The sequence below is a fragment of the Pseudorasbora parva genome, chromosome 3 (assembly GCF_024679245.1).
Source record: "Pseudorasbora parva isolate DD20220531a chromosome 3, ASM2467924v1, whole genome shotgun sequence".
In the NCBI taxonomy this organism is placed as follows: Eukaryota; Metazoa; Chordata; class Actinopteri; order Cypriniformes; family Gobionidae; genus Pseudorasbora; species Pseudorasbora parva.
The window spans coordinates 760,504-775,170 of record NC_090174.1 but is presented as its reverse complement, the minus strand read 5'-3'; the positions used below and the strand labels follow the sequence as shown (position 1 = coordinate 775,170).

At 40.0% G+C, this 14,667-nt stretch overlaps 1 protein-coding gene across 2 annotated transcripts in view; it reads left to right on the top strand.

Moving 5' to 3' along the window:
• Positions 1-14,667, top strand: part of ddx54 (DEAD (Asp-Glu-Ala-Asp) box polypeptide 54) — a 59,503-nt gene that overhangs the window by 21,446 nt on the left and 23,390 nt on the right. The window contains exons 13-20 of one of the 2 annotated variants that reach the window (XM_067437513.1): positions 297-518; positions 1,613-1,686; positions 2,632-2,808; positions 4,689-4,825; positions 5,312-5,425; positions 5,541-5,651; positions 8,942-9,036; positions 11,517-12,647. In XM_067437513.1, coding sequence (XP_067293614.1) covers positions 297-518; positions 1,613-1,686; positions 2,632-2,808; positions 4,689-4,825; positions 5,312-5,425; positions 5,541-5,651; positions 8,942-9,036; positions 11,517-11,800 — 1,214 coding nt within the window. In that variant the 3' untranslated portion in view covers positions 11,801-12,647. Of the gene's footprint in view, positions 1-296; positions 519-1,612; positions 1,687-2,631; positions 2,809-4,688; positions 4,826-5,311; positions 5,426-5,540; positions 5,652-8,941; positions 9,037-11,516; positions 12,648-14,667 lie in introns of those variants that run through there. The other variant, XM_067437514.1, reaches the window with a different exon arrangement.

Here is a 14,667-nt window from a genome sequence, read left to right as displayed (position 1 = left end):
AGCAGCTCATGCGTTTCTGTTCAGAATACTTGCACTGAATACTGAGCGCCATCACTCCACAAGCTGTGAGTTTAACGCGCATCTTTACACTAATCCTGATTTGTGCAACTCTGTAGCCTTACATTTGTTTCTGAGTTGTAGTATTAGTTCTTACTTTGCAAAATATATATAATTTCTGATTACGGCATAGCTTTCTGCCCACCCAATTAGACTAATAAAGAAATAATAAAAATAACACAACGCTCTTATCAAGGGGCCGGCCCAGGGAATCTAAACTCTGTGTGTGTGTGTCTCAGACGCGGACGGCGTGTTCGGCCGTGTTCCTCAGAGCATTCTGGACGATGAAGAGGCACAGCTGCAGACGGCTCACGAAAACTCGCTAGATCTCCAGAACCTCCGCCGAATCTCGGAGAACGCCTACAAGCAATACCTGAAGTCTCGGCCCAGCCCGTCGCCCGAGTCCGTCAAACGCGTGAAGAGCGCCGACCTGACCTCCATGGCCGTCCATCCTCTGCTGGGTGAGTGTGTGTGTGTGTGTGTGTGTGTGTGTGTGTGTGTGTGTGTTATAGAGAGTGTGTGGCCGTGAAGAAAGCGTGCCTACGAGAGGGTCATCTTTATATATCATGTTTTATATATGTACAAACCCGATTCCAAAAAAGTTGGGACACTGTACAAATTGTGAATAAAATCAGAATGCAATGGTGTAAAAGTTTCAATATTATATTCAGAATACAACACAGATGACATATCAAATGTTTAAATTGAGAAAATGTATCATTTTAAGGGAAAAATACGTTTATTTTACATTTCCTGGCATCAACACATCTCAGTAAAGTTGTGCCGTGGCCATGTTTCCCCCTGTGTGTCATCCCCTCTTCTGTTTATATCAGTCTGCAAACGTCTGGGCACTGAGGAGACGAGCTGCTCAAGTTTAGGAATAGGAATGTTGGCCCATTCTTGTCTAATACAGGCTTCTAGTGCTCAACTGTCTTAGGTCTTCTTTATCGCATCTTCCTCTTTATGATGCGCCAAATGTTTTCTAATGGTGAAAGATCTGGACTGCAGGCTGGCCATTTCAGATCCTTCTTCTGCTCAGCCATGATGTTGTAATTGATGCAGTGTGTGCTCTGGCATTGTCATGTTGGAGAATGCAAGGTCTTCCCTGAAAGAGACGCCGTCTGGATGGAGCAAATGTTGCTCTAGAACTTGGATAGACCTTTCAGCATTGATGGCCTTTCCAGATGTGTAAGCTGCCCATGCCACACACACTCATGAACCCCAGACCATCAGAGATCAGCTTCTGAACTGAGCGCTGAGAACAGCTTGGGCTGTCCTTGTCCTCTTTAGTCCGGATGACATCCCAGTTTTCCAAAAAGAACTTCAAATGTTGATTCGTCTGACCCCAGAACAGTTTTCCACTTTGCCACAGTCCATTTTAAATGAGCCTTGGCCCAGAGGAAACGCCTGCGCTTCTGGATCATGTTTAGATATGGCTTCTTTTTTTTACCTATAGAGTTTTAGCTGGCGACGGCGAATGGCGCGGTGGATTGTGTTCTCCAATGTTTTGGAATTGGGTTTGTATATATATGAACGTCTCCTTTGTGTGTCTCAGGTTCTGGGCTGGAGCAGATGGAGCTGGACCGGCTGCTGATGGTCGACTGCATCAAGGGCTACAAGGCAAAATCTGTACGTCAAGTCGACTTTATTTTATATAGTGCTTTTTACAAGGCCGATTGTCAGATTAACAATCATTTAACTGCTTTGAATAATAGAAATTGATAATGTGTTAATGTTCTGTGTTTATGCCATAGTAAAGAGATGCGTTTTTAGGGTGTGTTCACACTTGTCATGTTTTGTTAGATTAAAAACGAACCCTGGTGCGCACCAAACAAGCTAAAAAGACCGGTCTGGGTCCACTTCCAAAAAAACTCTGGTGCGGTTCGATTTAACAACAACACAAAACATGGCAATGTTATTCTCAGGCAGTGTTTCTGTGCTTTATTTAATGTTAAAAGTGTGTAATGTTCCTTTGAATATCATTTAGTGCTCCCAGCTTTGTCATACTAAAGGATAAATCACCTCAGATCTTGAAATTAAAAGCATTGAAACGAGCGTTCAAACTGTAAACAACAAACAAGTATATTCTATGACAATAATTGTTTTAGTGAGTCAGTATGTATTTCAGTAGTTTAAATGGTGTAATATTTGTGAATTTGATAATGTAGACTCATTCCACTCGCTGTTCTGATTAGCTGTGGTTTATAGAGCTCCGCCCACTCGCTGTTCTGATTAGCTGTGGTTTAAAGAACCCCGCCCACTCGCTGGTAGAGTTTATAGGTTTTGATTGGTTTGTTGCATCTCGTAGTCGCGTCTGGTGTAGACAGACAAGTTGCTTTCCGCTGGAATCTTATCGCGTTGCGTGTAGTTGGGACACGGTATTAAACCGGCCAGCCAGACAATTTTTTGCAGCTTAGAGAAATTCAGCTGAGAGTCGTCATTCAGTAATAATTCAGAGGGGGTTATCGATTTGGATATTTAGTTGAATAACTTGCATTGAAATGTTAGATTAGCCATGAGATTTGCAGTCTAGATGAGGTTTGAGATCCCTAAACACACTTCTTGTTTCCTCAGACCATTTTTGAAATCAACTCCAGCAACAAAACGAGCGCGAGCGAGGTGATGCGAGCCAAGCGGACGCGGGACAGTCCGCTGGTCCAAAAGTTTTCTAAAGCGCGAGCTGAGCTGATGGTTCCGGCCCGGCCCATTTCCTCCAGAACCGAAGCCCGGCCCGACGAGGACGAGCTTCAGGTGAGCGTCTCATGCTCAACTCTTTTCTCTGCTCAATAAGTGTTTCTCTGTGCAAAACTCTGCGGCCCGAGCCCTAACTTTTAAAGGGTTAGTTCAGCCAGTAATGTAAATTGTCATTAATTCCTCCAGTGGTTGGCCAGCCGTCAGACCTCCGCTCATCTTCACACACAGATGAAGATATTAGTGTTGAAATCCGATGGCTCAGAAAGGCCTTCATTGACACCAATGTCATTTCCTCTCTCAAGACCCATAAAGGCACTAAAGACGTCGTTACAAAGCCCATCTCACTACAGCGGCTCGACAATCATTGATGAAGAGGCCAGAATAGAGTTAGTGCGCAAAAACACTAAATAACGACTTATATAGTGATGGCCGATTTCAGAACAAAGCTTCGAACCGTTATGAGTCAGTGAATCGATTCATGATTCGAACCGTTATGAGTCAGTGAATCGATTCATGATTCGAACCGTTATGAGTCGATTATAACCGTATAACCGTTATATCGATTCACTGACTCATAACCGAAAACTATTCTCTTGGCTTCACACTGCAAAAAAATGCTTTTCTTACTTAGTATTTTTCTTTTTTTCTTGTCCAAACATCTAAAAATTCTTAAAACAAGAAGAATTTACTAGACAAGCAAACGTTATTGTCTTGTTTTGGGAAAAAAATAACTCAAAATGAAAAGATCCTTTTAAACCTAAAATAAGCAAAATAATCTGCCAATGGGGTGAGCTAAATAATCTTGTTTTCTGTTTGAATTAAGAATATTTTGCTCACCCCATTTGCTTATTTTAAGCAAAAACTCACTTAATTTTGAATTATTTTTCATAAAACAAGACAACTTTTGCTTGTCTAGTAAATGTTTCTTAATGTAAGAATTTTTAGATCTTTGGACTGGAAACAAGAAAAAATTACTAAATAAGAAGAGCATTTATTAAACACTGATTTATAGTTTAGAGCAAAATGGAAGAAGACGGATGTCCAAATGCTCATTTAGTGGAGTATTGACATAAACAAAGTTGATTCTGTCTTCAGTGAAGGTGAACAGTGTGAGAATATCAGATGTGTATCAGTGTATTGGATCCGTGCATTCGGCCTTAAAGTGACAGCAGCTTTGTAACTTTTCTACAAGTATTTAAATGAGTTTAAGTTAGTCGTCTGCTAGTGTGTCAGATGGAGCGTCACTGACTGGCTTAAACCATGATGGCATAATGTGCATTTATACAACTATAATACAATAATGCGGCGACATAAAGAAGGACATTTACTTTTGATACTTAAGTACTTTAGAAAACAAATACTTCTGTACTTTTACTCCAGTAAAAATCTGTTTTTACAACTTTCCCTTGTAACGGAGTAATATTAGACCAGCAGTGCTGCTACTCCAGTAATGAAGTGTATTAGTCCACCTCTAGATGATGCAGAACACACAAGACGTTTCCATCGGGCAAACCGTTCTCCTTATTTGTATTATTTCTGTTTTCTTGTTTCAAGAGTTTACAGACGAAACTATAAATATCGACTGCATTAAAGGTGTCATGAACTGGCTTGTTAATCTACTCTACAGATGTTTAAATCCCAATCTAAAACTCACCTATTTTCTCTGGGCAGTAAATAATTATCTTTCTCACACCTCTGCATGCTATGCTCCATGACCAGTTACTGTTAATGGTTCTCTTTGATTATATAACTTCTGTTGTTGTCTCTCTGGAGATGTTTGTTGTACACCTGCTTGTTTATTTGCTATAATGAACAGGCTGACGGTTTTTGATTGTAATTGATGACACTCTATTGTGAAGCGACCTTGGGTTCTTGAAAGCCCCTATAAAAATAAACATATTATTATTATTTTATTTATTATTATTATTCTTCACCAGACGGTGTTCTCCGCGGTGGTCGGAGGGAAAACACCGAAGCACGACATTGACCTGGACAGAGCGAAGAAAAGTCTGCCGGGAAAAGATGAAGAGTTTTACATCCCATACAGACCCAAAGACTTCGATTCGGAGCGAGGGTACGGCCGCACACAGCAGTGCTATGATTATATCCGGGGTTGGGAATCTCAGAAACGTGTGTGTGTGTGTTTTATGGTGAAATATGAAATATCAGGACACAAATGTATATAATGCCATGGGTATGACACGGGTATTACAGGAGAGGGTGAAATATGAGGACATTACCCATGGCCCCACTTTACAAAAGGCTTATAAATCACACAGGAGGAGTTTTTATGAGAAAGTAAAAATGCAGAATGTTTCCTGTGATGGGTAGGTTTAGGGGCAGTGTGTGTGTGTGTGTGTGTGTGTGTGTGTGTGTGTGTGTGTGTGTGTGTGTGTGTGTGTGTGTGTGTGTGTGTGTGTGTGTGTGTGTGTGTGTGTGATGGGTAGGTTTAGGGGCAGTGTAAGGGGATAGAAATACGGTTTGTACAGTATAAAAACCATTACGCCTATGGAATGTCCCCATATGTCACAAAAACAAACGTGTGTGTGTGTGTGTTCAGGCTGAGCGTCGGCACTGAAGGCAGCTCGTTTGAGCAGCAGGCGTCCTCTGCAGTTCTGGACCTGATGGGAGACGAGAGTAACTCTTTAAACCAGCACAAGAGCCTCATGAAATGGTGAGCCGGCTTCCATTCGATTGATTGATTGATTCCATTCTGATCACACGCATGACACGCTTTATTAACGCATCAGCTTATCATGACCACACACACACGTGTGTTTTCTCGACAGGGATCGCAAGAGGAAGCGCTTCGTCCGTGACACGGGCAAAGAGGACAAGAACAAGAAGATCAGGACCGAAAGTGGACAGGTGGTCAGAGGAAAAAAGAAGAAGAGGAGCTTGTATCCTTCTGGAGAAGTGTGTGTGTGTGTGTGTGAATGCTTTCAGAGCAGAATTCAGGAGGTTTATAATATCTTCATATCTATGGTTCACATTCAGAGATCGGCCCCACTTTATATTAGGTGGCCTTATCTACTATGTGCTTACATCCAAAATAAGTACAATGTACTTACTGTGTTCAAATGTTATTGCAAAACACTTTTGCTGATATTGATATTGACAGGTGTGGTGTGTGTCAGTTTAAGGGTAGGGTTAGGGACAGGTGTGTGTGTGTGTGTGTGTGTGTGTTTGTTTAAGGCTAAGGTTAGGTGTAAGGGAAGTGTTAAAAGTGTAATTATAAATGTAACTACAGAAATGAATTACAGACGTAATTACATGCTGGTATTTTTTTAACCCTCTGGGGTTCTTCGGTCATTTCTGACCCGAATTTTTTTTTGAAAGAAATGTTAAAAATCGTAGCTTCATCTGAATGGTACGAAACTTGGTGAGGGTATTGGTACTTGGTATATGGACAGAAAAAAAAATTGGGGACAGGATTGGAAAAGTCTAAGTGGTCGTAAAAAAAATAGTCACACTCGGGGCCTTCGGGTCAAAAAAGACCCCCATAGGAAATGAATGGGAAATTGGCAAAAATATGAAAATACAGAGTTTTTTGTGCATATAATCTACAAATCAGCCAGGATGCAGAAAAAAAGGACTCAACAGTGAAGGGGTGAATCTCTAAAACATCAAGAGTGCAAAACAGACAAACAAAAACTCACACACACACACACACACACACACAGGTTCTGTAATGCACTCTAGTGGTAAAAATGTGCTATTGCGTGATAAAAATGCTCACTGTGTCCACCAGATGGCACCAATCAAATAAAAAAAATGCTTTCATGAGGCCTAGGCTTGACTCTAAAATGAAATACAGCTTTAATAAAAAAAGGAAAAAATAAATAAAATAAAATTCTATTATATTCAATGGGAAAAAATGGGTCATAATTATTGCATAAATATTATTTATAAATCATAAAATTATCTCAAAACACCAAAAAAGAAAAGAAAAAATATTATTGAACAAAAATATATTTCATTGATTTTACTCAATTTTTTTTTTTTTTTGATTCCCGACCTCCGGGTCCTTTTAGACCCGAAGGTCCTGAGTGTGACCCATAAATGAAGAACCCCAGAGGGTTAAATGTAAGTATAATGTAAAAACATGTATGAACACAATAAGTGCATTGTATCAAATGATTAATTATAATGTTAGTACAGAGTAGTTAAGGCCATCTAATATAACGTGGGTCCAGAGACCCGTTCTCCGCAGCTCGTTTAACACACCTGAGATGATTAGACTGATCCCAGATCTTCTGATAACTGATCTCTGGATAATTTGGTTCTTCAAACGAATTTGGGGATTGGATTCAAATATCCCGATTAAGTTATCTGAGCTCACGTTCTTGTGTTCCCTCGATATTCGAAACCACGATCAGCAGCGATTGGCTGGCGTCAAGTCAACGTAATGACATCATTCAATTAAAAAAGCCACCTGGCAAAAAAACACTAATTTCTGGACCTTTATAAGGAAACGACCAAACCAACATAAAAGATTAATAAATTAAATGTGCACTGTTTTGGTGAACATGATTCCCAGTTATTTATATTCACGATTTTATAGTATTTGTACACCCTTGTACACTCATTATCTCAATGTTGTAATTTAATTTTAATTGAATTTGAAGCACATTTGTTACGGGACAGTATTAATTAATGTTTCTTATCGGTCAAGATCAAATTACCTGCATTTCTTCCGCTGCATCAAGCCTCTCCCATATTATCCGTCATCACTCATATTAATATGGTCATATCTATGGTTCATATTCAGAGATCCATTCAGATCTGCGGGACTTATGGGTCCTGCACACTGAGAGGTTTTTTTTATGTCAAACTAACGATCAAAGACGTCAGATTTTAGCCTAGGATCAGAGGAATCTTTTAGGATTTGCAACATTTGTAATAATGTCTTCATATCTACAACGTAAAAAATGTTCTGGTAATTTTCTGCCAGTGCATTATCCAGTAATTTTACGGAAATTTCCGTTAAAACACCAAATAATGCAATGTGTCATTCAAAAATACAGGTAAAACACCTGTAAAAAAAAAAAAACTACGGGAAATTCCTTCATATTTATACAGTACATTGTGTGTTTACATTTAGAGATCCGTTCAGATCTGGTTCTGTGGGACTTAGTCTTAATTTGACCTTTAAAATGTCTTAAATTGGAGCAGAAAGATCTACATTTAATATCATGGCATTAAATTAATGTGGACGGAATCACAGACTCCATAAATCTGTAATTTAATATCTGAATAAATCAACAGTCGGTCCGCCTCTTAAAGGGCCAGCTCATCATTAATGAGAATCCTGGGATCATTTCCTCCCTAATGTCGCTTAAACCCGTCAGACTTTCCTTCCTCCTATAAAGCCATGGAGTCTCTTCAGAGCATCTGGAATAATCCGCTCCATCCGTACCGATCCGTTTCTATTTATGAGTTGCTTAGCCTGTCAATGGAGGACCGAAATCTGTCCATTTCATCACAAATATCTTCATTTGTGTTCAGAAAATCAACGAGAGGCATTAAAGTAAAATAAATTAAAGAGCAATACATAAATAAACAATAAAAGATAAAACAAAAAACAAATGTTTTTCTGTCGCCTATCAATGACATCACCCTCCGGTGTTATTGTGCAGTAACCATGGCAACACTATCGCCGCTTTTAATATCTGATGTGTTTTATTAGACACTGTTTGGATCATTGATGGACAGAAACTAATGATCGTTCTCCAGCTCAACACAGTTAGTCTTATTGATTAAATCTGCTGTTGTTGATTTACCGCACAGAGTGCCGTGTTTTACCGCCTAATATGATTTCACACTGCAAAAAATGCTGCTCTTACTTAGTATTTTTGTCTTGTTTCTAGTCAATATTTTAAAAAATTCTTACATTTAAGGAACATTTACTTGACAATTAAAAATTAGTCTTAGAAGAAGAAATAACTCAAAATGAAGAGAGTTTTTGGTTAAAATAAGATAAATAATCTGCCAATGGGGTGAGAAAAATAATCGTTTTAATAAAAGCTCCGCCCACTCGAGTCAAGCCACGCCTCTGTGTTGAGTACGAGATGAGAAATTACATACTGTGCCTTTAAGACCAGGAGGATGAATTAGGAAAGTCATTGCTGATTTCAGGTGGACTGGTGTTAGTAATTGCTGTCAGTGTGATCTCTTGACTTTGGTCCAGTTATGAAGAATGGAAGAAGAAGAATAAGATGGATGACCGGGCCTCAGACTCCGATGGAGAGAGCGGAGGAGCGGGAAGGGGGCGGAGCTTCAGCGGTAAGGGTGTGACATCACTTCCACTTCCCATGGTGCACCTGTGCTCCAAACGGAAAGATTTAGGAGTGCATTTAGCAACTTTAGAGACGTTTTCTGCATTTATATATAAAACCATTATTAGCCATAATGGTGTTGTTCTCAGTGGTGGAATGCAATGAAGGACAAATACTTTACTTCTCTTAAAGGGTTAGCTCACCCAAAAATGAAATGTCTGTCATTAACTCCTCTCCCTAATGTCGCTCCACACCCGTAAGACCTCCGCTCATCTTCACACACAGTTTAAGATATTTTATATTTAGTCCGAGAGCGTATGCAAGTGTATGCACACTATACTGTCCATGTCCAGAAAGGGAATAAAAACATCATCACAGTAGTCCATATGAGACATCAGTGGGTTAATTAGAGTCTCTTGAAGCATCCAAAATACATTTGGGTCCAAAAATAACAAAAACGACGACTTTATTCAGCATTGGCTTCTCTTCCGCGTTTATGTTCAATCCTCAAATAAAGATTCAAACGGTTATGAATCAGTGAATCGATTCATGATTCGGATCACGTGTCAAACTGCTGAAATCACGAGACATTGGCGATCCGAATCATGAATCAATACATTCATAACCGTTCCAATCTATATTTCCAATCTTTACTAACCCTTTAATAATGTGTCAAGAGGCATCCCACAGAAGATGCAGTACTTTAAATATAATGTAAATTCAGTTTGTGTAACCAGGCGGTGTAAATCGGACACAGTGAGACTCATTTAATAAACGAGCCTGAAATACAGATGGACTCTTATTTTGAAATGTATTTATTATTGCAGGAGCTCATTCAGATTCAGAGATAAAATATGCGCAAACCAAGCATCACCTCCCCCATTTTCTGTTAAAGCCGATACTGAAGTGACTTAAACTGCAGTTCATCGACTGGCCACTAGAGCGGCTCCAGAAGGAGCAGAATCTCATTGAGTCTCATGTTAAAATGCCCAACTTTACAGCAGAATAAAACATGTTTACCATCTGGGACAAATTGTGGTTTGGGCCTATATGGCTAATTTTTTATTCACAGGTGCTTCAAAACGCATCGTACAGTTCACACGCATCTATTTTTAGTTGCAAATGTGAGTGCAAGATAAGATCACGCCCCTAAAGGATTATTAGGAGCACACACTAATACTGTGTTTGACCCTTTCTCCTTCAGAACTGCCTTAATTCTCCGTGGCATTGATCAACAAGCTGCTGAAAGCATTCTTTAGAAATGTCGGCCCATATTGATAGGAGAGCATCTTGCAGTTGATGGAGATTTGTGGGATGCACATCCAGGGCATGAAGCTCCCGTTCCACCACATCCCAAAGATGCTCTATTGGGTTGAGATCTGGGGACTGTGGCGGCCATTTTAGTTCAGTCAACTCATTGGCATGTTCAAGAAACCAATCTGAAATGATTGGAGCTTTGTGACATGGTGCATTATCCTGCTGGAAGTAGCCATCAGAGGATGGGCACATGGTGGTCATAAAGGGATGGACATGGTCAGAAACAATGCTCAGGTCGGCCGTGGCATTTAAACGATGCCCAATTGGCACTAAGGGGCGTAAAGTGTGCCAAGAAAACATCCCCCACACCATTACACCACCACCACCGGCCTGCACAGTGGGAACAAGGCATGATGGATCCATGTTCTCATTCTGTTTACGCCAAATTCTGACTCTACCATCTGAATGTCTCAACAGAAATCGAGACTCATCAGCCCAGGCAACATTTCTCCAGTCTTCAACTGTCCAATTTTGGTGAGCTCGTGCAAATTGTCGCCTCTTTGTCCTATTCGTAGTGGAGATGAGTGGTCCCCGGTGGGGTCTTCTACTGTTGTAGCCCATCCGCCTCAAGGTTGTGTGTGTTGTGGCTTCACAAATGCTTTGCTGCATACCTCGGTTGTAACGAGTGGTTATTTCAGTCAAAGTTGCTCTTCTATCAGCTTGAATCAGTCGGCCCATTCTCCTCTGACCTCGAGCATCAACAAGGCATTTTCTCCCACAGGACTGCTGCAGACTGGATGCTCTTCCCTTTTCACACCATTCTTTGTAAACCCTAGAAATGGTTGTGTGTGTAAATCCCAGTAACTGAGCAGATTGTGAAATACTCAGACCGGCCCGTCTGGCACCAACAACCATGCCACGCTCAAAACGGCTGAAATCCCCTTTCTTTCCCATTCTGACATTCAGTTTGGAGTTCAGGAGATTGTCTTGACCAGGACCACACCCCTAAATGCACTGAAGAACTGCAATGTGATTGGTTGATTAGATAATCGCATTAATGAGAAATTGAACAGGTGTTCCTAATAATCCTTTAGGTGAGTGTATACTTTATTGTCCCTGAAGAGAAATTTGTTTTGGACTCTTGTCTGTTCTGCAGTTTTTACAAAGACAACAACAAAAAATGGTCAAGCCCTGTTTGAGTACTACTGTGTTTTATTATGTTTCCTTTAGGTCGAGGAAGAGGAGGAGGATGGGGAGGAGGAAGAGGAAGGGGAGGAGGAGGAGGAAGAGGAGGAGCTTTGGCCCAGCAGCGGAGCGGCTCGCAGGTCCGATCAGAGCTGAAGAACCAGGATCAGATCCTCAAGCAACGCAAAAGGAAAGCCAAGCAGCAGTTTCTGCAGAGCGGTGGCATGAAGAAGCTCCGAGCCAAAGGAAAGCAGCGGCTGCAGGAAGTGATGCGATCTGGGTTCGGCCGCGGCGGACACAAGAAGGGAAAGATGAGGAAGAAGCTGTGAGGAATCCCAAATCTTGGCTCGGATAGAGGCGGAGCAAATGTAGGCCACGCCCACACCGGGATACAATCCAACGCTGTCCATTGGCTCTGTATTGCGTGAAGCGGTCGCCTCGTCATTTCGGTCTTATTACAAAACCAGAACAATGTCTAAAATATTATATGTGACGAGGTGTGCAGCAAACAAGCTAAAAAACACAGAACTACATTTTTATAAGCCGTCGACCCCAAAAAACATGAGACAAAAGTGGATAAGGCAATAAGAAGTGAAGCTTCAGCAGAAGAATGGGTTCATTTCTGGATCCTGATACTCAGTGTGTCTACATGTGCAGTAAATAAAAACAAGAACACCAAATGTCAGTTTTATATATTATATTTCCTGTTCTCACTGTAATATAACGTCACACTCTGTCTCAAGTGCCTGTATGCACTTTTCTGTCCTCGTTTTTGGGGTCAGACAGCTGATTAAAAACTTCTGGGATTTTTAGCTTGTTTTCTGTACACCTCGTCACACATCAGCTTTTAGACATTGTTCGATTTTTAGTAATAGGTCAGATATGATGAGGCCGCTTCTCGCAATCGACAGTCAATGGAGAGGGTGGGTTTGTTTTCCTCCGGTGGGCGTGGCTTCAGATTATGACGCTCTGTCTCTATTGGCTGAGCTGAACACAGGACTGAAGACTGGACTTATTGGTCTCGGACTTATTTCTGACGAAATCATCTACACTGCCCTTTCTTCATTTATTGTTATTGTTTAATAATTACAAAACTGTCAGTAAGATGGATGATGTGCTGCGTCACAGCTTTATACCGCTTCACATGAGATTATTGTGATAAAAATATTTACTGACCTTCTGTATTTTAATCTTTAATCTTTTAACTTAAAGGCCAACTCCGGTGAGAAATGCCCCTCGGGGTGATTAACAGATGGTCAGCGAGTAGATCGTTCTCTGGGATGCGTTTTCATGAAATCGAATGTAAAGAGTTTTATCTCTAAACACAGATTAGCTTATAACGCTTGTCTATGGGGCACAGGCTAAGTCAAATTAAACCGCTAGTTAATACCACTAACAGCTCAACATAGCCTCACACTAACACGGCAGCATAATGAGGGTCCCTACATGCTAACCGCAGCATTGAGAACTTTATAAGAGGACAAACAGTTTAATAAGAAGATACTTTATAAAGACAGAACATTACACGATCACAGACGGCAGCCGTCTTGGCTGTTTACGAACGCTGTGCATGATTGATTGAAAATATTGAGCATTTAAACAAATTTACACCCAATTAAGAAAATTGTCTATAAAAGAGGACAACATAATGCAAGTTATAAAGTTAGTTTAGTTGATATGCAGAGATAATTGAACATTTAAGCTCACATGTATTAGCTTTATATATTGATTTTAATTAAATCAATCAATAAGATTTTAAAGCTTATTTGTATAACCCATATATAGGCTGTTTATATTAGTTTTAACAGTGTCTAGTGTATGATTAACTAAAATGATACATGTGTAATTGATTATGGCTATAATAATTACATAAAAATTATATCTAAATCACAACCTGCCCTGGAGCGTAAGGTACTATGAGATGAACACTGCTAAAAGCCAACATATTTTAAAGGAACGCTCCACTTTTTGTGAAAATAGGCTTATTTTCCAAGTCCCTTAGAGTTAAACAGTTGAGTTTTACCGCTTTTGAATCCATTCAGCCGATCTCTGTATCTGGCGGTAGCACCTTTTAGCATAGCTTAGCATACATTATTGAATCAGGTTAGACCATTAGCATCTCTCTCAGAAATGACCAAAGACTTTACTTTTTCAAAGATAATATTTTTCCTACTTAATACTTGACTCTTCTGTAGTTACATCGTGTACTGAGACCAACGGAAAATTAAAAGTTGACATTTTTAGACCGATATAGATAGGAACTATTCTCTCATTCCTGCGTAATAATCACAGAACTGTGCCTGCCGTATCACGGGTGCAGCGGCGCAGTGATATTACACAGCGCCTGAAGGTACTCCTCAGATAGATAACTTCCAGTGCCACACGTTTGTGTCGTTGGAGAGAATGCACTTCTACGGCAGTAAATCTGTGATTATTACGCAGGGATGAGAAAATAGTTCCTAGTCATACCGGCCTAAAAAAAATCACAACTTTTCCTTTTTTGTTGGTCTTAGTACTCGATGTAACTAGTGTTAATTTTGTCACCTATTTTTAATTTAGTCTTAGTCTTGAGCTAAATGTCCTTATTAGTTTTAGTCATATTTAGTCATTCACATATCTTTTAGTCACATAAGGTTTAGTCGACTAAAAGTCTTGTCATTTTAGTCTAGTTTTAGTCAAAAGAAAACTCAATATTTCTTAGTCAAGTTTTAGTTCAAACATTTGTCTTTTTTTTTACATAAATAATTTCTGAGATTATCTCTAATACCATTTCAGTCAAATAGTGTTTTCTCAAATAATATGAAATATATATAAATATTATTATCAAATATTGGTTAAATGTCTTAATTATCAGACAAAATACACTTGATGAATGATTTTTGTTGAATGAAAAACTTCATATACACACACACACACACACACACACACACACACACACACACACACACACACACACACACACACACACACACACACACACACACACACACACACACACACTGCCCCTAAACCTACCCATCACACACACAAACACACACACACACACACACATACTGCCCCTAAACCTACCCATCACACACACAAACACACACACACACACACATACTGCCCCTAAACCTACCCATCACACACACAAACACACACACACACACACACACACATACTGCCCCTAAACCTACCCATCACACACACAAAC